The 23,971-nt window shown below is 41.7% G+C and overlaps 1 protein-coding gene across 5 annotated transcripts in view; it reads left to right on the top strand.

Annotated features, from left to right (window-relative positions):
- ADGRB3 (adhesion G protein-coupled receptor B3) overlaps positions 1-23,971 on the top strand; it is a 436,348-nt gene that overhangs the window by 389,997 nt on the left and 22,380 nt on the right. For 4 of the 5 annotated variants that reach the window (XM_083431407.1, XM_083431405.1, XM_083431408.1 and 1 more), the window contains 9 exons: positions 1,515-1,665; positions 2,720-2,789; positions 5,017-5,083; positions 7,036-7,121; positions 13,284-13,382; positions 13,745-13,916; positions 16,918-17,013; positions 19,328-19,367; positions 21,579-22,222. In XM_083431407.1, coding sequence (XP_083287533.1) covers positions 1,515-1,665; positions 2,720-2,789; positions 5,017-5,083; positions 7,036-7,121; positions 13,284-13,382; positions 13,745-13,916; positions 16,918-17,013; positions 19,328-19,367; positions 21,579-22,222 — 1,425 coding nt within the window. The remainder of the gene's footprint in view (positions 1-1,514; positions 1,666-2,719; positions 2,790-5,016; positions 5,084-7,035; positions 7,122-13,283; positions 13,383-13,744; positions 13,917-16,917; positions 17,014-19,327; positions 19,368-21,578; positions 22,223-23,971) is intronic. The other variant, XM_083431406.1, reaches the window with a different exon arrangement.

Raw genomic sequence — 23,971 nt, 5'->3', positions numbered from 1 at the left:
AACACAAAAAGCAACCTCCTTTTCTGCCCTATTGCATTTCTTACTCAAACTAATCGTGGATGGTTAGCAGAACTAGTGTATGTCTGAAAGATATCCAGGCTGGGTCCACACTGGGGTGTTGCCGTATTCATGGGTTTTTGCACTTTTGGCCACACATGAGCACGTTCAGTTTTATGCCTCCAAAGTCTCTCTGTGTGTTTCCTGTCCACACTAGTGGGCAGTGCTTGATAAGATGCATTTGCGCTGAGCACTGTTCTCTCCTAACCTCAATTAGTACTTCTGCATGCACCATAGGTTCTGGAAACCTGAGGTGTGTTGTACACATGCATGCAGGTACTCGTTTTACCTGTGCTCACACACATTTTCATATATATATATATTAAAAGTTGAAATACAAGTTTTTTTATATACCAGATTTGACCATAAGTGCAGCCAAGATTTTTTAAAAATAAATGTGTTGCTTCAAGGCAGGAAAGGATTTGGAGTCACTCACACAGGAGGCTGCTACTTCCTTTCTTCTCCTTTTCCAGCCTCCTGCACTTACAAGGGCATTAAAAATGTAATACGGCTGTTTAGAACTAGAGCAGGGCTATGCAAAAGAGCTGCTTTAAAAATACAAATACTACAAGTGGTGGAAAAAGGCAGGTGGTATTATTACCTTTGGGCTAATAGAAACAAAATGGAAGCAGGGAATGTGTTGATAAATGTGGCCCAGAGAAATGCCATCACACGCTTTTTGGTTTTTTAAAGAGACCTACCCACTCAATGTGCGTCAATGCATTCCTAAGTTGGGTAATGTGCTATCTTGTACTGCATTTTCTTCCCTCTTTAAATTATCTGAGGATCGGAAACATCCGAATTTAACAGGAGTGGGAATTGTGGGCTGCTTTTTGGACAAGGAAGACATTATGTGGGCGCTGCTCTTCCTCCAAAATAGGGACACAAGCAGCTTCAAATCCACATTAAACTCCAGTATAGACAAAATCCTTGTCCCCCAATGGGCTGTCTTTTCACATGCAAGGAGTTTGTGATGGAAGGCAGCATTCAGGTGCATTATTCCTGCACATATGTGTTGGAATTCTTGCACACAAGTGCACACCAGGTAGACACTATTTTCCTGTCCTAATTCACACACTTGTGTAATGCAGGGATTATAAATTATACTGTACTTTATTTTCCTGTTCCTTTTGTTATCTGGGCAGTGCACTTTCAGTGTTCCCTATGATGACAGCATGCCCACTGTTCCTTCCAACTGGGGGGACAACTTGGAGACATGGATGGTTTACAAAGAGGCCAGTCTGGGCTTCAATCAGAAGACACGCCTTCCCACTCACAATTAGTGTACATTAATGCATGTAGCCAGACATTTTATCATTTTCTGGTATAAAAGCTGAGTTTGTTGCATAGTAGAAATTCTACCATAGTAGAAACTGTTGAAATTTTATCAGTCCTTTGATTAACTGACTATCTCTGAGTTTTAAATACAACCATTCTCTCTTTTTCTCTGTCTGCAGGGGATCTGTACCACGACCACAGCATTTTTACATTTCTTCTTCTTAGCTTCATTTTGTTGGGTTTTGACGGAAGCGTGGCAGTCTTACATGGCTGTTACTGGAAAAATTAGGACACGACTCATAAGGAAACGCTTTTTATGCCTTGGATGGGGTGAGTTCATATGACTCAGCTAAGATGTTTTTCAGCTTAATGTTTCATGCACGGATAACCTTTGGAACATGAATGCATGTTTCAATAATCCTGACAGGTAGTAGATTGCACGGTTTCTAAACCGAATATTAGTACTGGGAGATTTTCTATAGAATTGCAAGCAGGAATATAATTTAATTCTATTGATCTGCTTCAAGATATGGCTGGTGATGAATGTCTCATTGATTATGAGAGCTTATCACACCATAACTTACAGCCTTTAGCAGATTCTCAGTAAAGCACGGTAATAACAAAAACACAAGCAATGTTTTATTTTATTTTATTTTAAAGACCCTCACTGAAATACATCACAGCTCAGTGTGGTTTCTTTGTTGTATGCTATGTCAAATGTACTGGTCACTTAGCAACATAAAAATGATGCATGCTGGGATGGAAGCTGAACTGTTGACAAGTTCCTGGTAGGTGAAGTGTGCATTAACATTACATGTTGGTGAAAAAGTTTTTTTTTCCCCACCCCTCCCTATGAAATCAATCTCTATAGGTTAATATAGTAAGCTGTGGTTTTTCACATCCCATAAAAAGAAGCATGCATTGCAGCTCACAGGAATAACGGTTGCTGGATAAATTCTAAGAGAGTAGCCCATATTTCAGCAAAAACCACAAAGGCACTGTGGCACCTTAGAGACTTGACAAATATGTTGTGGCAAGAGCCATTAAATGTGTAGGGAAGTAATCATACAATCACAGAATTGTAGAGTTGGAAGGGATCACGAAGATCATCTAGTCCAACCACCCTGCAATGCAGGAATCTTTCACCCAATGGAGGACTCAGACCCATGACCCTGAGATTAAGTAACTCATGCTCTGTCCAAACTTTTTCCAAACAGGGCCAGATTTGATGAAGTGAAGGGCTGTGGGGGCCGGCCAAAGTTGTTAAGCTTTTTTTTTTTAGGATTTTACCCCAGGAAAACTGCCACAGGGGCCGGATTAGGCCCCCAAAACGGACTTTGGACGTGCCTGACACTAAGCTAATCACTGGGGGTTTCTCTTACAGGTCTACCAGCATTGGTGGTGGCTATATCAATAGGTTTTACCAAGACAAAAGGATACGGAACCAGTAACTAGTAAGTCACTCCATAATAATAAACGTTTTTAATGACCACCTGCTCCTCCATCCGTTTATCACACAACCTGCTTTTGGGTATTTTTACTGTTCTGTGCTGACATGGAAGTTGTTTAAAGGTGAATAATAAGTGCGCTGGTAAACAATGGGCAGGCCCAGTTGAGGAGAAATGTGGCAGAAAGCTACCAAAGGACAGCAAATTGCTATCTATTGAATGGGGAAATTGTCTTCATCTTGTCAGAGCGCTACAGAAGTACCTGAGCCTGAGGCTTCTTCCCTAGTGTGCCTGTTCTGGCCTCTTCCTTCAGTTGTTTCTAGCAAACAGCCTCTTACTCAAATGCAGATTTACCATCCCCTTTCTTCCAAGAGCTTACTGTGATTAATAAGAGTTCGGCAAAGGAGGCATGGTGTGCCCATATCCACTCCTATTCATTTATCTCTCCCTGAACAACTATTCTGCAGGATTTGATATGGAAAAGGAAATGAGATTCAGTAGTGACAGGATAGGGAATGCCAGTGAGTAGGAAACAGGTGGCTTAGGAATATAACGCATGATCATTGAGATGTTTTAGACTGCAATTCCCATCAGCCCCAGCAAACTGGTAAAACTGAGGCTGATGAGAGTTACAGACAAAAACATTTGGAGGGCAACAGTTTTGGGAAAGCTGCCTTGAAGCAGCTATTACTTCACCATTCCTTTTGCAAACGCTGGGCAAATGAGCTAAAGTTCCCAGAGCACGGAGGGCATTCAACAGCTCTCTAGAGCAGAGCTTTCCAAACTGTGTGTCGCAACACATTAAATGGGTCATGTGAATGCTCCTCACACTCCTCCTAGGGCTGGAAAGGGGTTAGTTCAACCTCCAGTTTGCTAGTAAAACCGAATTACTGTGTTGCAAAATTATGCATATCTAAAAAGTGTGTTACCAACATGAAAAATTTGGAAAGCTCTGCTCTAAAGGCACTTAGAATTTAGATGGATTGTTGTTGTTGTTTAGTCGTTCAGTCGTGTCCGACTCTTCGTGACCCCATGGACCAGAGCACGCCAGGCACTCCTGTGAGATGGATTAAGAGCTCCTTATTTTGAGAGAGTGCTACATGTATTCCATTAAAATCATTACATCTTATTTGGAGCTTTAGATGAGTGACTTGGTGTCTACTTCATGAAGTATTTTCAATAGAAAAGCAACACATCAATGAAGCATTAACAGAAAAATACTTAAATTGTGTCATTCAGTCTGTGAAAAAATACTTGGAAGATGCTTTGAATGCAACAAAGTGTGAGAAATTAGCATTAGAATTGTAAGTTGAACTGTATTAAAAATGAGCTATTTTAGCATTTAACACACACACATAAAAAAAGGGTTTCCTTGAAGGTAGATTTCCTTTTTGCCATGGTGCTGTAACTTGAAAACTGCTGAATGAAAAATGCTAAATGTTCAGTACTGGCAGAAACACTTTTTTAAGGACAGTTTATTTGAAATGTTTAGCAAGCATGAAATACAATATATTCTCAGACATATTCTTCCACATAGAAGTAAACTAGGTTTCATATTTCTTCCACATAGAAGTAAACTAGGTTTCATATTCCTTAAGTAATACACAAGATATTACAGCTATATATGCTTTGTCCTTGTAGTAGAACAGCAAGTACAGGTTGCATTCTGCAGGGTTGGATACATTGCAGACTGCAGCTAAATAGTCTTGGAAATGGCTAGTTTTCAGACTTCCTGATTTATTGGGGTGTGTTGGCCTACATGTGCAATAAATCTCTGTTTTCTGTTTGTTGTGAAAGTGTTGGAAGTGCAACAGCAGGGATCATTCCATTTGAACATAAGGATTACTTCTGTTATTAAAGTCATCTAGCCAAGAGGGGGAGGTGTTGCTTAGTAACTAAGCAGATACTTGGTGAAATAGCATGTCTTCTGGTTGGCTGTGTGGATATGAGGGAATTGTTCCTCTGTAAATTTGGTTGAATGTCACCCTGCTATAAACAAGGCCTGAAATAAGAGAGACAAAATCTCTGCTTATTTCTCCTCAGATAATTAGAATTTCTTTTCTCTCCTGTCTGTGTCATTTAAGTGACTTTGCTAACAGAAAGTATCTTAAACATTTTGATATTCCAAGACTGAGAAAATCAGTGAGGCCCCACAATCAGTAGACAGATATATAGACAGACAAATAATAAACCTTATTAATTTTTATTAGTTCTTTTCTAATGTTCTTTCCAGTTGCTGGCTCTCTCTCGAAGGAGGACTTCTCTATGCTTTTGTTGGACCTGCAGCCGCTGTTGTCTTGGTAAACATTAAAATCACCTATTTTAAGTAACCATGGTAACATAATCACTGACTGGCTAGTATGTTAAGTGTTCTAAATTCTGATATGGAAGTTATGAATGCATACTTATTTTGCATATACTTTCAGTATCTCAAATACACAGATGATTAATGGGCGGTTGTCCCTCTTAACACATGTTAAATTTGTGCACTTGTATTTATAAAAGGGGTATGTATAATATGTGTGCCAATGAGTGGTGTGGCCTGTACAGAGGGGGCGTGGGCTGAGGAGATTTCCAAGAAGCAAATAGAGAGCTTTGGGGGTTCCTTTTGGCCCCCAGCTAACAAGTTCACCATCCCTGAATTTTGCCCCATGTTTGATTACAGTTGATTATTCTCAACAACTGCACTTTGTAAAGGAATACAAAATCAAACTTTTCTCAGCCTGCAGTCCCAGTATGGCTGTGTTAACACAATTTCTTTTGGAACTTCTTGTGTGGTTTCTCAGGGCAATTTCACCTTGTAGTGAAATTCAGAAAAAGCAAGAAGAGAGCATGCAAACTTACATTCTCGCCTCCTTCATTCCTTCAAATTAATAAGCTCTAGTGAAAGCATGAGGGGGAAATTAATTTAAGAAGCTTACAATCACCTACTTGCTTAATACTCACTCCTTCCCCCAGTGCACAAAAACAGAAAACGCTGACTGTGTGTCTATTGATCCTCTGAATATTCTGAATGCAGATCTGCCTCCAATCTTACTAATCCTTTGAAGTGAATTGACTTTGAGCCGAAACTACCATATATTTATTGGCTCTGAAGCACTTTGAAGCCTCAAAGAATCTATATCTCTGCCTGGTTTTGTTTTTTTGTAACTAACACAGTGCAGAAGGAACAAGCCATCGTATCTGAAACACTTCAGTAATCCAAGCAAAAGAAAACAATGTCACTTTTCATAATCGCCTTCTTGTCAGAAATGCGCATTTCCCCATCAACTTTGGCTGTATGCCTTAAAAATGATAGCAGTCAAGAAAATAATCTAGGTCATTTGAATGTCATCAGCATCAACCTGCCTGATCAAACTACTTGCCTGTGTCTTCCAATTAATATCAGCCCTGCCTTTTAAACTCAGACAAGGTTGTGGAAGCACTCCTGTAGTCTAGAGAGGGGGTGGCGAGAGAGATCCTCCAGACAATCTATTCATTGAGCACTTATCCTAATTCAGTTGCACAAAGCTTGCACTAAGGTTGTTTGGTGACTGCTGCTTATTGTTCTGATCTGTTTGTGGGAACGTTATATGATAGTGATAGTTAATTCTAATTTGTTTGTGTAGACTTCCCATCTGTCAGTTGTTATCCCACACTTTTTAGTGCATTTCTCCATCACTTTCCTTACCGCAAAAAGTCTCTTATATCACAAACCTAAATGCCTAGTCTAATCCTTTCTGCAAAATAGTGATTGGAGGTGACTGCAGATACAGATGTGGAGCTAGATTCTGTGTTGTGCAGAGCAGATGTCGGTGAAGTGGATAAGCCCATTCGCAAGAGAGTGGAAGTGATTTTGTTTTCTAAATCCCCCTTACCTCTGCAGCTCCAAAAAATCAGCTCTGGATTGACAGGGATCCTACACCACAATGTCTGAAAAGAGACTGGAACCTGCAAAAAAGGATGAGGAATGGGGGGGGGGGGATACTACCTTTTTCCTCCAGGTGGGAGCTTCAGTAGAATCACAGTTCCCTCTACCAAAGGAGCCCTTCCATTGATAGTGGGGCACCTCTGAATCTGATGCATTTATATAAGATATAAGAAGAGGTGCATACCAGCAAAACTATTCCCTTTCACCAGGAATGCCCTGCTATTTCTCTTTGCCTGTGCTGCACTACACACTTATTATCTTCCCCCCTGCCCTGTCCTTAATTCAGTATCACTTAAAGGGGTGACTGTTTGTGTTTTCGTCTGTTTGTTTTATATTTAACAGGTCAACATGGTGATTGGCATTCTGGTGTTTAATAAACTTGTTTCCAGAGATGGAATCCTAGATAAAAAACTCAAACACAGAGCGGGGTAAGCAGAAGTTGGGTTTTCCCCCCAGGCCTACTGAAAATCTGTTACTTATTTTCAATTATTTATTTTGTCTCTATGTATATATTATGTTTACCAAATGTCTATTTATTTGATTGCACTTTGAATGTTTTTTTGCATAGTTTAACAAGCTGTCTAACCTATTTTATTCATCTCCAAAACTGAGGAAATGTGATTGAGCAACAGTAAAATAATAAAACACAAGTACAATGGTATTAAGTCAGTCAAAAGCCTGAATAATGATTATGCATGTCAAAATTATTGGCTTTCTAAAATATTGGCTTTGTACAGAATGGAGACGCAGACTTATGTAATGCTCTTTAGTTAGAATGTTCCCCTAAAAGATTTCCCAAGGTAATTCCTAAGATAAAATGGGTGGTAGGCGGACCATTTGCTTGCTTGCATATGTAATACACCACAATAAAGTATCAGAATATAACACCAGGCAAACAAAATATTACTTTACTAATGGTTAAGGTTTTCTATAAATTGATCCCCTTTTTTGTCTTCTTTGCATTGAGTGGGTTCTGTCCATGCAATTGTGAGGCATTTCCTTTCAGACAGGGCCTGGGAGCATGAGTCCATGAAAAAGCTGGATTCCTGCCAATCTGTTGTTGCTTATCTATTCATTTTCTTTACCCATCCTTCACCATAAGGTCCCATGGCAGGTAACAGCAATTTCAAAATACAATATTACAATCAGTTAAGAGAGTACCGTATTTTTCGTCCTATAGGGCGCACCAGCCCATAGGACGCACCTCGGTTTTTTTTTGGGGGGGGGGGAAATGAATAAAAAAAAATTATTTCCTCTCCCCAGCTGCGGCTGCCGCCCCAAGCCTTGCGGACACCCGCCAGAAGCACGGGGAGTCCTCCGGAGGGCTCCCCATGCTTTGGGCGGCAGGCTGCCGCCCCAAGCCTCGCGCGCTCGGCGGGACCTCCCGTCGGGCACGCAAGGCTTGCGGACACTCGCCCGAAGCACGGGGAGTCCTCCGGAGGGCTCCCCGTGCTTCGGGCAGCAGGCTGCTGCCCGCCAGCCTTGTGAGCCCGTGGGAACTCCCACAGGGCTTGCAAGGCTTGCGGATAGCTTCCTGAAGCCTGGAGAGCAAGAGGGGTCGGTGCGCACCGATGCCTCTCGCTCTCCAGGCTTCAGCGAAAACCTGCATTCGCCCCATAGGACGCACACACATTTCCCCTTCATTTTTGGAGGGGAAAAAGTGTGTCCTATGGGGCGAAAAATACGGTAGTTTAAGCCCTAAATATATATACATCTCAGGTGCCAGACACACCACTCGGATAAGGGAATTCTACAACTTAGGGGCTGTCCAGAAGAGGGTCTGGGTGCTAGATTCTGTTACCCCTGCTCTCCCTTCTCCACCAAACAGCTGATCGTCAATATTTCAGCTTCTTTTATTCAGGCAAGCATACATTCTCTTAGATCAGGGTTCATTGATTCAGTGGGGAAGATCTAAACATGGGCTTAACTCTCCCAGTGAGACTTACATGTGCTTAACTCTGACTAGATCCTACTGCATGATATTTCATTATTGATTGTTAATGCTCTATTTAATCTTGATAAGATTGCATCCTTTGAAGAATAATGAATTAGCATGATAAGACTGCTCTGTTAACCAAAGCTGTTCTTCAATAGCTGTTTCTCACAGGCAGACTATACCATTACTTGTTGACACGTGATTTGGTTCCACTTATATCCGCTCACAAATACCAATATGTACCGTATTTTTCATCCCATAGGACGCTCCGTCCCATAGGACGCACCTAGTTTTTTGGGGGGGGAAATAAAGGGGGGGAATTTCCTTTATTTCCCCCCCAAAACCAGGTCGGGGAAACCAAACCAGGTCGAGGAACAGCGGGATGGCGGCGCTGCACCTCCCTGCTGTCCCCCGAGCTTGTGGGGCTGGCCGATGTCTGCCCAGCGCGAGGGGCGCTCTGCTTCAGGGCGCCCCTCGCGCCGGGCTGCCGGCTGCTATCCGCAGCGAGGGGAGCCCTGCGGGGAACTCCTGCAGGGCTCCCCACGCTGCGGATGTCTGCCCGGCACGAGGGACGCTCTGCTTCAGTGCGCCCGGCGCTCCAGGAAGCAGGCTGCTATCCGCAGCCTAGACAGCCCTGCAGGAACTCCCGCAGGGTTGCCTAGGCTGCGGATGCATTCCCGAAGCACAGGGAGCTCTGCTTTCAGCATGCCCAGTGCTCCGGGAAGCAGGCTGCTATCTGCAGCCTAGACAACAAATGCAGGAACTCTCGCAGGGCTGCCTAGGCTGCGGATGTCTTCCTGAAGCCTGGAGAGCGAGAGGGGTCGGTGCGCACCGACCCCTCTCGCTCTCCAAGCTTCAGCGAAAGCCTGCATTCGCCCTATAGGACGCACCCAGATTTCCCCTTCATTTTTGGAGGGGAAAAAGTGTGTCCTATAGGGCGAAAAATACGGTATGTATATCCATTAGTTGAATCAGATAAAGGAGGTTCTAGTCCATGCAAACTTGTCAGTATTAAGACACCACAGGTTATGATTGTTGAAGTTATCCTCTAGATAAGGCTATGTGAATCAGCAGCCATAAAGCAGCTGTTGCCAATTTCACATTGCAAAATTGGTGTCAAGGGGCTCTACGCATTTTCATTCAAGGAATGTAACAAACGCTTATGGAATATTATAACATACCTTAAGGTGGTAAGATCCAGTCTCAAAATGCTTTCACATAATCATCTCCTCTTTAAGATTGCTTGATCCAAGTTTCAGAAACAAGCAATTCTTTGCAGCACTGTTCTCAACACACACACACATATATGTATTAAAAAGTTCACTTAGAATACTTGCACCCCACTTTACAGCTTCAAGAGGCCAAAGATTCTCCAAATAAAAATCATTCTTAACTCTGGTACAGGAACAGAAATTGTGTGATGTCTGTATGGAACCCAGAATTATTCCTACAGTGAGGTGTATCTGACAAAGTCATACTCAGAGTGGAATCAAAGAATCATGGAATCATAGAATTGTAGAGTTGGAAGGGACCCTGAGGTTCATCTAGCCCAACCCCCTGACAATGCAGGAATCTCACCTAAAGTATCCATGATAGATGGCCACCCAACTTTTGCTTAAAAACCTCTGATGAAGGAGAGTCCAGTGAAGGGAGTCCATGGCACTATCAAACAACTCTTACAGTTAAAAAGTTCTCCCTAATGTTTAGTTGGAGTGTCCTTTCTTGTAACTTGAAGACATTGGTTCAGGTCATACCCTCCAGAGCAGGAGAAAACAAGCTTGCACCATCTCACATGTGACAGCCCTTTAGATAATTTGACAACAGCTATCATATTCTGTCAGCCTCTTTTTTCCCAAGCTAAATATATCCACCACCCTCAACTGTTCCTCATAAAGCTTGGTTTCCAGACCCACAATTTTGAATCTTCCCAGGAAATGATGACTCTGAGCATAACAGGCCAGAGTCATAACAGGCCAGCCTCCATTCTCAGGGACTATGTTATCTCCCAGACAATTTTAAATTATTTTTATTGTGTATTTGTTTTTTCTTGTATGCTGTTTTATGGGCCTTTCACCAAAAAGCAACATGAAAAAAACATTAACATAACATTCTCATTTCCAAGAACCTGTTTGTGCAAAATAAAATGAAACACCAACATCGTTATATAGATTTTCGTGTTTATGTTGATTTTGGCTACAGTATTTACATCTATATTTATGACAGAATATGTTTTGTTTGGTTAAATACAAAACAAAAACTGAGCTCCATCTCTCAAGCAAGCTGATCCCTCTTACCATATTCCTCAAAATAGCTGAGCCATTACACCAAGAGTCCCTAGCCTTTTGGATTCTGGGAACGCATTTGAAAATCTAAGAAACGGTTGTTGGCACCACAAATAATCTGGTGATGAGCAAAGCTACCAACACTACCACAACCAAGGAATGCGCCAAAGGCCTACATACACTGCAAAACAAATGAAATGGAGAAAGCAGCAGGCAACAGCTTCCCTTGAAATTGGCAAAACACCTCTCAACCAAACAAAATAACAAGGATGCAAAACACACAGGCGCACCAAATAAACAGGAAAACCAAAAACACACAAGGAAACAAAGCAGATAAAACTTGGGACCCTGAGGCATTTTGAGGAGAAGAAGATAAGAAGACAGAGTGACTGCAAGCCTGCAGTTTCCCTGTCCAGCCAGCTCAATACTACCCGAAATTAATAATAAGAGTGAAGCATCCTGCACTTTTATAAATAAAAAATGGAAGGAGCAGCAGGGCCTTGCAACAGACCAAGGGGGTGTCCGAGGCTGCCATGGTGCCCACATCCATCACATTAGGGACCCCAGGACTCAAGTTGGTCACTCTATTTTTTTATCAATTGCTTATTCCAATAGTAAATTCCATCTTATAGGATGAGTTGTTTGGTACATGTAAGCTTTCACAGGCAGATGGTGTGAGAGGGTGGGGTGAGTAATAAGATTTTTCCTTCGTTTTATAAAAATCCAGGGTGACAGCCAATATTACATGAGCAGACTTCACTTGCACAGCAAGACTCCTCCTTCCTCTCTCCTTTGCCCTGAATCCTCCTGCGCGCTGCCCCATATCTAACCTGCAGGTTCTGAAAACCTTCCTGAGAATATTGGGGGGGGGGGCATATGTAGAGCTGCAGCAGGGAGCGGAATCCATTTTGCCAATGGAGTCTGTTCTGCTGTTGGACAGACACCCATGGATTTCATCTGCAGCAACTTCCGCCGCTCAATGAAAACCGTTCCACTACATATTACTTTTTGCATTTAAATACACTTAATAAAGTAATGCATCACTCTCTTAATCAAAGAAGAAAAAACATACACAAATAAGTTTACTACAGTGAAATAATGTGATCATAAAATACTGTATAACAAAGTAATAAAACATATCCGTAAAATGATAAAAACATTATTGAGTGACCTTGCGCCAGCGACTCTCTCTCAGATCTATTTCACAGGGATATTGCAAATTATAAAACAGGGAGAGGGAGAACCACACAGGCCACCTTTAGCTCCTTGGATATAAATGTAAACATAAAGTTAAAATAATCATTACAGTAGGAGAATAATTAAAAACTGGCATCAGCAGTCAGGGAAACGCTTGGGGAAACATGCCTGTTTTTAATGAGCAATGGAAGCGCATCACTGCTGGTGCCTGCCATATTTCAGAGGTAACCTGGTCTGGAGCTGTTAGGACTTCAGATGTTAATAGCAGGACCTTAAGCCTAGCTTGATAGCTAACTGGCAGCCAGCCTGTACTTAGATGGCACTGAAACTGTTAGGGTGGATGAAAGGCTGGAAATAGCCAGGCAATTCAGTTGTTCTAATTTATGGGGCAAGAAAACTGAACCAGTTGTTCGATGTTGTGATACAGTGTGTTGTACAAACAAACATATACTGTACACACATATATTCACCTTAATGCTTGTGTACTGTGTTTTATTAAAATGTTGTTTTTCAAGCCTGAAATAATACTTTCATTAAATTCCATACATTTCAAACCCTGTATCCAGACCAGCCTCTGGCAAAAATTTAGAGTAAGCTAAGGAAGAGCTTATTCTATCTTGTTTTAAAGCTCCTTCAACCTTTCAGCCAATGTCATAGTGTACATTGATTGAGCCATCTTAGTGTGTGGTCATTTTCCAACTTCGTTCACCTCTTAATTAATTAGAGGTATGCACACGCTGCCCTGGCAATTTGTCTTTCTCTTGCATTCTGAGCGAATAAATGATCATGAGCATTTTGGTCTTGTAAAAGGTCTGAATAGAGGGATCTCACCTTGTGTGTCCTACACTAGCACGTGCTTGTTTACTTCGGTGTTATCAAGTGACATTTATCTCTGGACACTGTGGGGGCCTTAAAAAAAAAAAGACTTAAATGAAAGAACTAGGCCTTGCATGAAATGAAACTTCCCTCCCCCAAATAACATTATATTTTTACTTTAAAAATGTAAAACAATGTATGATTCAAATAGAGCTTTGTAAATTCTGAATAAGTCTACCTGCTATTTTATTTTCTTGCATGACATCATATTTAAAAAGCTAAATTTCAGTCGCGACTTTTTTTGGTGACAAAAAATTCAATATTTTGTTCTTTTTTGTGGGTGTTCTGTTTGTTTGCAGTCAGATGAGTGAGCCTCATAGCGGTTTGACGCTCAAATGTGCCAAGTGTGGAGTAGTTTCAACAACAGCTTTGTCAGCCACCACCGCCAGTAATGCCATGTTAGTCCTAATCATTTACATCTTCTTGTTACAAATCTTATACAGTGCATGTGGGGGGCGGGGATGCTACAGTGATGAAAAACTATGGTTACTAATGCTGAATATAGTTAATTTAAAGGAAAAGAAATGGCAACCACACTTTTTAATTCAACTGGAGTAACATGTAGAAAATAAAATATCAATCTTTATAGATCTCTAAATATTTGTCATTGGTCTTCACATTAACTAACAAGTTGCCACCCTTAAATATGTTATCTATACATTTGCCTATATATATATGTGAAGAGAGGGTTGTATTGTCCACTCATGGTTCTACAGTGTCACTGTTGTTGCTCTTTTCCTTCCTCTTTGTCACTTTCTAGGGCATCCCTTTGGAGTTCCTGTGTTGTGTTGCCTCTCCTGGCTCTGACTTGGATGTCTGCAGTTCTGGCGATGACTGACAAGAGATCGATATTATTTCAGATACTCTTTGCTGTGTTTGATTCGTTGCAGGGCTTCGTCATTGTCATGGTCCACTGCATTCTCCGAAGGGAGGTAAGGAAACCACTTCCCGATGGCATTTGTCATGTGCCGCTGTGAAATTTTACAGCAATACCAATCGCTCCACAGAAATTCAGTTGCACATCAAGGAAAAATCTGGGATCAAAAGCAGGGCAATTGAGCAATGTTCTTTTGTGACAAACAGATGTGACAGCCTATTGAGGAAAAAAGCCACCATGCATAGCTACAAAGAACCAGTGGACTGAATGAAAAGTCAAAGTGGAGATTGGGCAGAGCTAAAGTCAAGAGAAACCTGATTGATTTCAGATGCAAATGTAGCAAAAAAAGAAAAAAAAGCCCAATAGCCCAACAAATTAAAGGTTTCCTTTTCTGCCTTTTTCTATCTCCAAGAGGTCTTCTGTGACTCTGACATTTACAACCTTCTGGTATTTCAACCAACAATAGCAAATGGCTTCAGAATCTGGATCAGACCATTTGGTAATCACAAGATCCTTCCCCACTTGAGTTCCTTCCAAATCCCATATAACATGCATCTGTACCGCTTGTGCAGAGCAGAATCATTGAGCATGAGCCATCTGAAATCCGGGATCCTCGTAATGGATCTGTCCTGGAAACCTTATGTGATTAAACCAATGCTAATAAAATATTACACTGAAAGGCTTACCTAAGGGTTTGACTCACCATCAAAGATGGTTATCTAAAGAAACATGGATTTCATAATGCATTTTTAAACTGTAGACTGGAAAATAGTCCATTTCCTCTCATTCTCGGCAACAGACATTTTAGTACATGAAAATGGAGAAACATATATAGGTGTGGTGAATAAATGAACTGGCAACTTCAGTTTCTATAAAAAGTTTCAAATGATATCAGTGCCGACGTGAAAGCAGCTGTAGTTGGAGTTTTTTATATGTCTTAAAATGTGTCTTACTAAATCTCATCACGCTGTCCAGAAGAATTCCCCGTAATTACTTGAGTCTGCTTCAAGGGATGCTCTAGGACTGGAAAAAAACCAGGGAGGCTTCAGATACAATCTGAAGCTTCTCACAATGTTGATTTTAAAAAGTTGCACAGTAAACCCACAAAATGAAGACAACACCAACCAAGTCCATTACAGTGGTACCTTGGGTTACAGACGCTTCAGGTTACAGACTCCTCTAACCCAGAAACAGTACCTCGGGTTAAGAACTTTGCTTCGGGATGAGAATAGAAATCGCACGGCGGAGGCGCAGGAGCAGCGGGAGGCCCCATTAGCTAAAGTGGTACCTCAGGTTAAGAACAGTTTCAGGTTAAGAATGGACCTCCAGAATGAATTAAGTTCTTAACCCAGGGTACCACTTATTATTATTATTATTATTATTATTATTATTATTATTATTATTATTATTTTGTACCTCACCCATCCGACTGGGTTGCCCCAGCCACTTTGGGCAGCTTCCAGAATATATAAAAACACAGTAATACATTAAACCTTAAAAAACTTCCATATACAGGGCTGCCTTCAGATGCTTCATAAATGTTATATAATTACTCATCTCCCTGACATCTGATGGGAGGGCATTCCACAGGGAGGGCGCAACTACCGAGAAGGCCCTCTGCCTGGTTCCTTCTAGCTTCATTTCTCACAGTGTGGAAACCACCAGAAGGCCCTCGGTGCTGGACCTCAGTATCTGGGCTGAATGATGGGGGTGGAGACACTCCTTCAGGTCTACTGGGCCGAGGCTGTTTAGAGCTTTAAAGGTCAGCACCAGCACTTTGAATTGTGCTCAGAAATGTACTGGGAGCCAATGTAGGTCTTTCAGGACCGGTGTTATATGGTTTTGGCGGCTGCTCCCAGTCACCAGTCTAGCCGCCACATTCTGGATTAATTGTACTTTCTGAGTCACCTTCAAAGGTAGAACGCACTGCAGTAGTCCAAGCAGGAAATAACCAGTGCATCTGCCACCAACATCTGGAGGGCTCGGAGTCCCCCACACCTGATGTAAATGATAGCATGGCTACTATCTCAAGTAGGCAGAAGTAGACATTATTTCAGTACAAGTGTAAAATGACCCCAAGTCATGAATCCTTAATTACCAGGTTTTGAATTCAGCAATTTGTTAAACATGTTTTATTGAGATAGGTGATAGATATGGTGTGTGTGTTCAGATCCTAATTTGAATTATGTCAAACACTAAAGATTGGCAAGAAAGTTATTTTCTCCTTTTCCTGTGTTTTTAATCATTGGGATATATATCTGTATCTGTATCTTTTTAACCCATGCCTAGCATTTAAAGCTATACTACCACCCCATATCTAAAATGCAGAGACTTAAAATAAAAAATAAAAATAGAGGACACGTGAGGAGAGAGAGCAAGTTATAAGAGCTTTGAATTGGTTACTGTTGCTAAGGAAACCACTTCCTTGGTACCCGCACGTTCAGCACATCTGTCTCTCTTGCTGTGTCTGGCTCTGAGAGAAGCTTGCAGCTTCATGTCAGAGGGTAAGAAAAAAACCTGAAGAAACTGCTTTAAAAGAATATACCTTGAGCACTGAATATCAGAAAAGCCAGAGGAGCTACAGAGAATTTAATAGGATCTCACATTCAATTGTTTTGCAGTGTGCTCAAATAATGGAGATCACCCCAGGATGGTAGCCGTCGTTTGCTTGCTCTTGGCATTCGGCAAAAGCTAGCAAACAAACAGTACCAGTCTGAAGTGTTCTCCATCTGGCTGGCCTTACAAAGCATGCATTAAATTTATCACCGGGTTTGCAGCGTTGGGGGTGCTCTTGGGCCTATCAGTGGTTACACGTGCCTTTTGTGTCTCCTGACATCTGAGGTATGGGCAGGGAGGCACACGCTTGTGTGCTGTGCATTAACCCAATGGGGGTACTATTTTATGTATTTGCTTCAGTCCTGTCAACTGTACTGCATCATCCAAAGATGGCATCCTAAACACTACTCTGTGACAACTGAAGCATTGCTATTATTGCTTTTTAATAATTTTGTCTATATTTTAAAGAGGTGTGCTGAATTCTTGGCATCTTTCACCAGGTTCAAGATGCGTTTAGATGCCGTTTAAGAAACTGCCAGGATCCAATCAATGCAGATTCTTCAAGTTCATTTCCTAATGGACACGCTCAAATCATGGTTAGTTTTTATTGCTCCTTGCCTGCTATTTCCAGTTGGCTCTTGTGGGCAAAATGAACATTTCAATAGTGTACAGGGTTTGGTTGTTAAAGGTGTCCCACAAGCATAAGTTTGCCTTCATTATTCCATTTATTTGATTATATTTTGTAAATAGAATGCCTTCTCTCTTTTGAAATCCAGCTGGCACTGGTATTGGTTAGATTTCAGCATCAGCTAAAAAAAATATTTATTTAGCCATGCTTTTAGTGATGTGGGGTTTTGATGTATTTAGTCACTGACTGGTACATGGAGGAGGAGTTGCAATATATATTCGCTTTATATTGTTCTAGTGTTTATTGTATCTGTCAGATTATCATTTTGATTTTATATTTATTTATTACATTTATATCTGACCTTGCCACCAAGGAGCTCAGTGTGGTGTATATAGTTCTCCTCACAACAACCCTGTGAGGTAGGTTAGGCTAACAGTGAGTCACTAACCCAACGTCACCCAGTGAGCTTCATGGCCGAGTAAGGATTTGAACCCTGGTCTCCGGGGTCCTTGTCCAACACTCTAGCTTCTATGTCAATGAAGATGGAATGGGAATAAACACACACACACACACACACACAAATACACAGTACAAAATACACACTTATACATACACTATGAACACCTTTTCTTACTCATATAGACTAGTTGCCACTTCCCCTGCATGGAATTATAATTTCTGAGAAAGAATGCTAGGGTCATGTAGGGTTAAAAATAGTAATAAAACATAACTATTTGCATAGTGCATTTCAAATGTTCAGAAGTGCTTCGAGTACATTATCGCAGTAATGCTTACAACAGGCACCTAAGAAGGGTAAGACGCAACAGAATACGGAGCAGACTCTGCTGCTTCAGAGACACAGGGCTAGAACCAATGAGCAGAAATTGCAAGGGAGCAGACTTTGGCTCGATGATAGGGAAAATTATCTAATGGTAAGAGCTGTTTTAAGAGTGGTACAGGCTGCCTTGGGAGATGGTTGCCTCTCCTCCACCGGAGGTGTTTAAGCAGCGGCTGTAGAGCCATCTGTCAAGGATGCTGTCATTGCAAGATTCCTGCACTGAGAGAGGTGACCTCCAAGGTACCTTCCAACTCTAAAATTATATGATATATGAGTCTATAGAACAATATTATACTTCCCATATTGCAGTCTAGGGGGTGAGAGTGGGTTTCTTAAGGCAAGCTCGTGCCAGAGGTAAAATTGCTAGCTCAGACTGCTGGCCATTATGCTATACCATAACCGTTTTTGAAATGGTAGTGACTTTGGCAGAATTCACTTATCCTTCTATCCTGCCTTTCTCAGAAGTTCGATGTGGAATTTGGGAATTGCACTGTGATTGATGCAAGGGACTACAAGAAATGAGTATACAGATGGTCTTCTGCATAGTCATCTGAATGGCATATGGCAGAAAGGAACTTAGTGAATCCCAGCAGCTCCCTTAGAATTCCACACTAATACTGGGGAAATTGCTTTAACTAAGCTCTGCATAATAGCCCACTGCATGTACACACAGCAAATGCGCAGTAGAACACTTGGAGCAGTCTGGAAGGCTCTTCTTGCAAAGAGCAAATTAATGCCCTTGAAAATGTTACAAAACGGTAGCTGTGAAATGTTCAGCTGTATATTTATGTGTACAGTGTTAAGGGTGGAAGTGGTTTTTTTAATGTGGAAACTCACCAAAGCCACCTGCCTCAACAGAAAGCTTGGAAGCTTTATAGAGCTGATTCTTTTGGTTATGCAAATACAGGATTACAGGGAGATATTTAAGTAAGAGTTTTCCTGTGGCATACTCAACAGCAGCATGCCTTCTTCTGAATTCTATAATTTGGACTAAAATATTCCTTGATGTATCCCTACACTTGATGTAAATGGAGCCATCAGTCCAAGGGGCTACATTGTAGAAATGATGATTAAGTGACGTTAGCCCATTGTTGAGTTTGAGTACACACTAGCACAGAAAGTGTAGGATCCAACATAGCAGTGTGGCAATCATTCAATCTGTGCAAGGATTTTTTGTCTGCACAAGAGAACATTCTCCCCCCTCTCCCCTGTCCAACATGCCCCTAGATTTGTTATAGGGGTTTCCCTAAACCTCTAGAGCAGTGGTTCGCAATTAGCTAAGTACTGCAGGCCCCCCGTTTTTCAAATGCCAAACCCTGAACACCCTACTTTGAAAATTTTGATATCTTTATGGTAGCTTTTGTTATATGAATGGCGCCACGGATGTTGATGAGTGGCAATGCTTGTCTTAATAAACTTTTATTTGTTATTTTATTTGTTACAGACAGATTTTGAAAAAGATGTGGACATTGCCTGTCGATCAGGTAAGGCTGTCAGATCACCATGTGAATGTAGGAAGAACAGATAAAAATTCACTTTGTTAGTGTAACTGAAGTGTCAGATATGCATTTAGACAAGACTTTTTCTACCAAAAAGACCATTTTACCAATATGGAGGTAGAAATTGCTTTACAGGATATAAATATTTGATGCCATGGCCAGAAATGTATTTTGCTATGCACCAGGAATATGACAAAATGTGCATGACAGTGCAGGCACAGCGTTCTGAAAATTCAGTCTCTAGTAATCTTCAGGAGTGTGGCCAAAGAAGTCAGGGTACAGGAAGAGGCTAATAAATGTCTAATCCTTATGTGCAACAGGCTTGAGAAACAGCTCCTTGTAAGCTGTTGAGTCTGCATGCACCAGAGCTCTTGCATCTGCAAGCATTCACTGGGTTGGGGTAATTATATGCAGCCAGACTATCATGTAAGAAGCCTTTGAAAAGCTGCTGGTAATAGGACTAGCAATTAAACAAGCATACACAACCTTACTATCGGCCCCCCTCCCCAAAAAACATGTTCTCTAAATATACAATTAATACTATACCAGATTAAAGTGCATTTATCGTTCTTCTGAATTAAATGCAAATTGCCATCAATGAATTCAAAAAAAATCTGAATTTTAAATGGTTCAGAGTTTCTTTCTGATTGTGCTGGCTAAAAAAGGGTTCATGATCAGCAGTTTGCTTTGGCAACTGCAAACAAAATGTTGTTTAAGAGCGCTTAAGAACGGGAATGGGATATTCCTCGGTTCTAATCCTGGGCTCTGCTGTGCCAGCAAATAGTCATCAGGCTACAGATTTTTTTTCAGTCAGTGGGTTCATTCCAATTCTAGTCCTACTCAAAGAGTAGATCCATTGAAATTAATGGACCTAACTAAATCCTTGCATTAATTTCAATGGGTCTACTCTGCATAGGACTAGTACTAGATATGGTAAAATGTCCTAGAGTAACACTGGAAACAGTACATTAACGCTAGCTATGGACCATGATGTCTGTTTAGAACTGCATTGCCTCATCTGAATATAAACAGTTGTCATAATGCCTTTATCATCCTTCCTTAGTACTTTAATGGTCCTGTGATTTTTAGGTGTGGACTTTAAGCACATGAGCATCCAGGTCAGCTCCCTAATGACAGGGGGAATGTGGTACTGCTCTCCAGAGCATTCATGATTAGAAACTGAACAAGAAAAAGATGCCTTGCAGAAGAAGATAGGGCAGACATGACTGGACTTTGCCTTGAAAAAATAAGGGATTAATTAATAAAAAATTAAAAAATGAGAGTCTTAATAAGAAGTGTGTGCTTAGAAATAATGTAATGACCACTTTAACATTTGCTAAAATGTATTTTCTCATTTTCTGTTAAGTACTGCATTGTTAAGAGATTTGAATTGGCCTCGCCTCTTCCATACGTATCCTTGCTTCAAGGCCAATATTGCAAGGCCAATATTGATTGAAAGTGGAAAGCCAATCACATCTGTCTTAACTGAAAAGGCTGTCTTGATGTATATTACCTGGATAGTGTGACATGTGTTATAATATCAGGGCCTGTGTTATCCAAAACAGAAACAAATCTTAAGGGAGAAATGAAATGATTTCGCTTCTTCTCACAATGTATCCCCAAATGACAATATTCCTCCTTTATATTTACTGGTGTTACTGCATTGCTCAAAGCTTGCTCTAAATTTGGGGTGGCCAACTCCCAGTTCGAGGGCCTGATTTTTCTGGACCCCCAAAACACCACTGATTTTGGCAGTGGCAAAAAAGAAAATGAATTCAAGTAGATATAGCAATGGGGTGAACAGAACCCAGCACCCTGACAGGGGTGTAAATTGTCCCCTTCACATCCATCAGATTAATACTAATTTGGTTAGCAGAGAAGGGGTGATAACCCTCTTCCTCAGCTGAACTGCACAGATCAGCTAAGAAAGGAGGTCCGAGTGCCTGTGTGGGTGTCCCCTGGGTGCATGCGAGCCTGTGTGCAAGAGTCCAGGGTGGCTACACCCACTTTGGGCCATGTCCCCCACTGGTACACAGCCCATGAGGGTTAGCGTAGGGTGAATGCAGTCCCCAGGCCAAGAAAAAACAGCCACTCCTGCCCTAAATTAAATGGGGATGATGACATATTTGCAACCAGAGTGAGAACTCTACCTGCAGGACCTTTTGAAAACTTGTGGCCCTGCTCTCTCATTCACAGTTCTCCATAAGGATATTGGACCCTGCAGAGCAGCTACAATAACAGGAACCCTTTCTAGAATTTCACTGAACGATGACGAAGAGGAGAAACCTGCCAACCCTGAAGGAATGAGCTACTCGACGTTGCCTGGGAATATAATTTCTAAAGTTATCATTCAGCAGTCTGGAGGCATGCATATGCCCATGAGCATGAGTGAGCTGGCCAATCAGTGTCTGAAAAAAGACAACACAGAGCTGCGGCGGACTGTGTATTTATGTACTGATGACAACCTGAGAGGTGCAGATATGGACATAGTCCACCCTCAGGACCGAATGATGGAGAGTGACTATATAGTCATGCCCAGAGGCTCAGTGAATGCACAGACATCTCTAAAGGATGACAGCAAATTGAATCTAGGCATGGAGACCTTGCCTCATGAAAGGCTATTGCACTACAAAGTTAATCCTGAGTTTAGTATGAACCCCAATGTAATGGACCAGTTCAGTATGAATTTAGATCAACACCTCCCTACCCAGGAACACATGCAGAACTTGCCTTTTGAACCTCGCACAGCAGTAAAGAATTTCATGGCTTCAGAGATGGATGATAGCACAGGACTAGCAAGAAGTGAAACCGGATCAACCATATCAATGAGTTCTCTGGAGGTCAGTCATATAAAAATTTAAGTGTATGCATCGTGCTGTTCTATGTGTGTTGGATGTAGGTAGCTGTGGGTCTCTTACCCCCCTTCACATACACAGCAATAGCAGCAGCAGCATGGAAGTTACTTCCCCATGGTACAATCTTATAGTAGTGAGGAGTATTGGTGACTATCAAAGTTCCATTAGTACAGGCTTCCCCAACCTCGGCCCTCCAGCTGTTTTGAGACTACAATTCCCATCATCCCTGACCACTGGTCCTGCTAGCTGGGGATCATGGAAGTTGTAGGCCAAAAATAACAGGAGGGCTGAGGTTGAGGAAGCCTGCATTAGTAGTACTGATCATTCACTAATTCAGTGAGAAAGACTGACATGATCATGCACACCTACATGGGTTACCGATTATACACATTCATGGATAATAAATTTGGCAGTGGCTACAAGTTATAATGACGGTATGCTATCCGCCAGTTCAGAGGCACTGTGTTTCTCAGTTACCAGTTACCAACTTGGGTGAGGGGCTATTGCACTCATGTCCTGTTGTGGACCACCCTGACCTGTGTGAGAAAGAGAATACTGGAATGATGAGCCTTTGGTCTCCTCCAGGAGCCCCCTCTTGCTCTTATGATTTGATTCTCTAGAGAGCAGTGACATCAGCTTGCACCATGAGGCAGTGGCTTCCATACTGTTATATGTGTATTTGTGTATAGGGGACTTTTGCTTACTGATTGAATGGTGTGATTCGGGGTGCAATGAATATTCCATTTGTTTGTTTTCTTAACATTTATATTCCACCTTTCTTCCATCATGGAAGAAAGTGTGGTATACATGAGGTTCCCAGGCAGGCTCCCATCCAGACCAGACCCAGACATCCTTAGCAAGGTAGTTGCCTCACTTGCCTTCAAACCATACCCTGGGGTGCATTTTCACCAGCCATATATCACCATGTCTGTGCTGTGCTTATGTCACAATACTGAAAATGAGCAGGACTAGCTAGCCTCGTGTCTGCTTAGACATGCAAAGGAAGGTAGGGCATGTATGATCCTCAGTGATAGGGTAGATCCAAAGGCAGGGACAGCGGGTGTTCCCAAGCCACAAGAGAGCTTTGACCAAGTAGGACTTTGGAAGGAAGAGAAGTAGAAGGCAGCACCAGGCTTGGGAAGAGTGGTTCTAGGTCCGAGTTGGGAAGTATGCCTATATGATGGCTCTCAGAAAATGTACTTAGTTCAGAGGTACAAAACTATCCAGCGCTGAAGCCCCAACCTATTGAATAAAACTCTTCTTCCTGTTCCCCCAATGTAACCAAGGTACATTTTTCAGCTGCTTTTGCAGGGGTGAGCAGGAACTTTGGAACAGTTTTCCTGGGTTTAACTATTGCTTTTTATCTTAAAAACATAATGGGATGGTTGAGTGCTGTGTGTTCTCCAGACCTTTGCCAGCTTAGCAACTATAAACAGACAAGGTAGAAGTTGAGAGATGAACTGGAGGCTCTCTGGAGACAGAACTCTTTCCCTGCCTGCTGTTTCTCTACTCCAAAAAGGAAGGGTTTTAAAAATGCATTTGAAGGGCACACATGTATTTCAAGCCTCTGCTCTGAAGTGATTTGTAATGCAGAAAAATGGATGTTGGAAGGGTTATGGCACTGCTTTATCCCTCCCCTGCTTCTCAAAAAAACACATTCAAAACCGCTTTTCTTAGTCACCATCAGGACTCCAACTTACCCATTTTAGCAAAATGTGTAGTTAGCCACTTCCT

The sequence above is a fragment of the Podarcis tiliguerta genome (assembly GCF_965153285.1).
Source record: "Podarcis tiliguerta genome assembly, chromosome: 3".
In the NCBI taxonomy this organism is placed as follows: Eukaryota; Metazoa; Chordata; class Lepidosauria; order Squamata; family Lacertidae; genus Podarcis; species Podarcis tiliguerta.
Note: the sequence above shows the minus strand (reverse complement) of the source record. Positions and strands in the feature narration are given on the sequence as shown.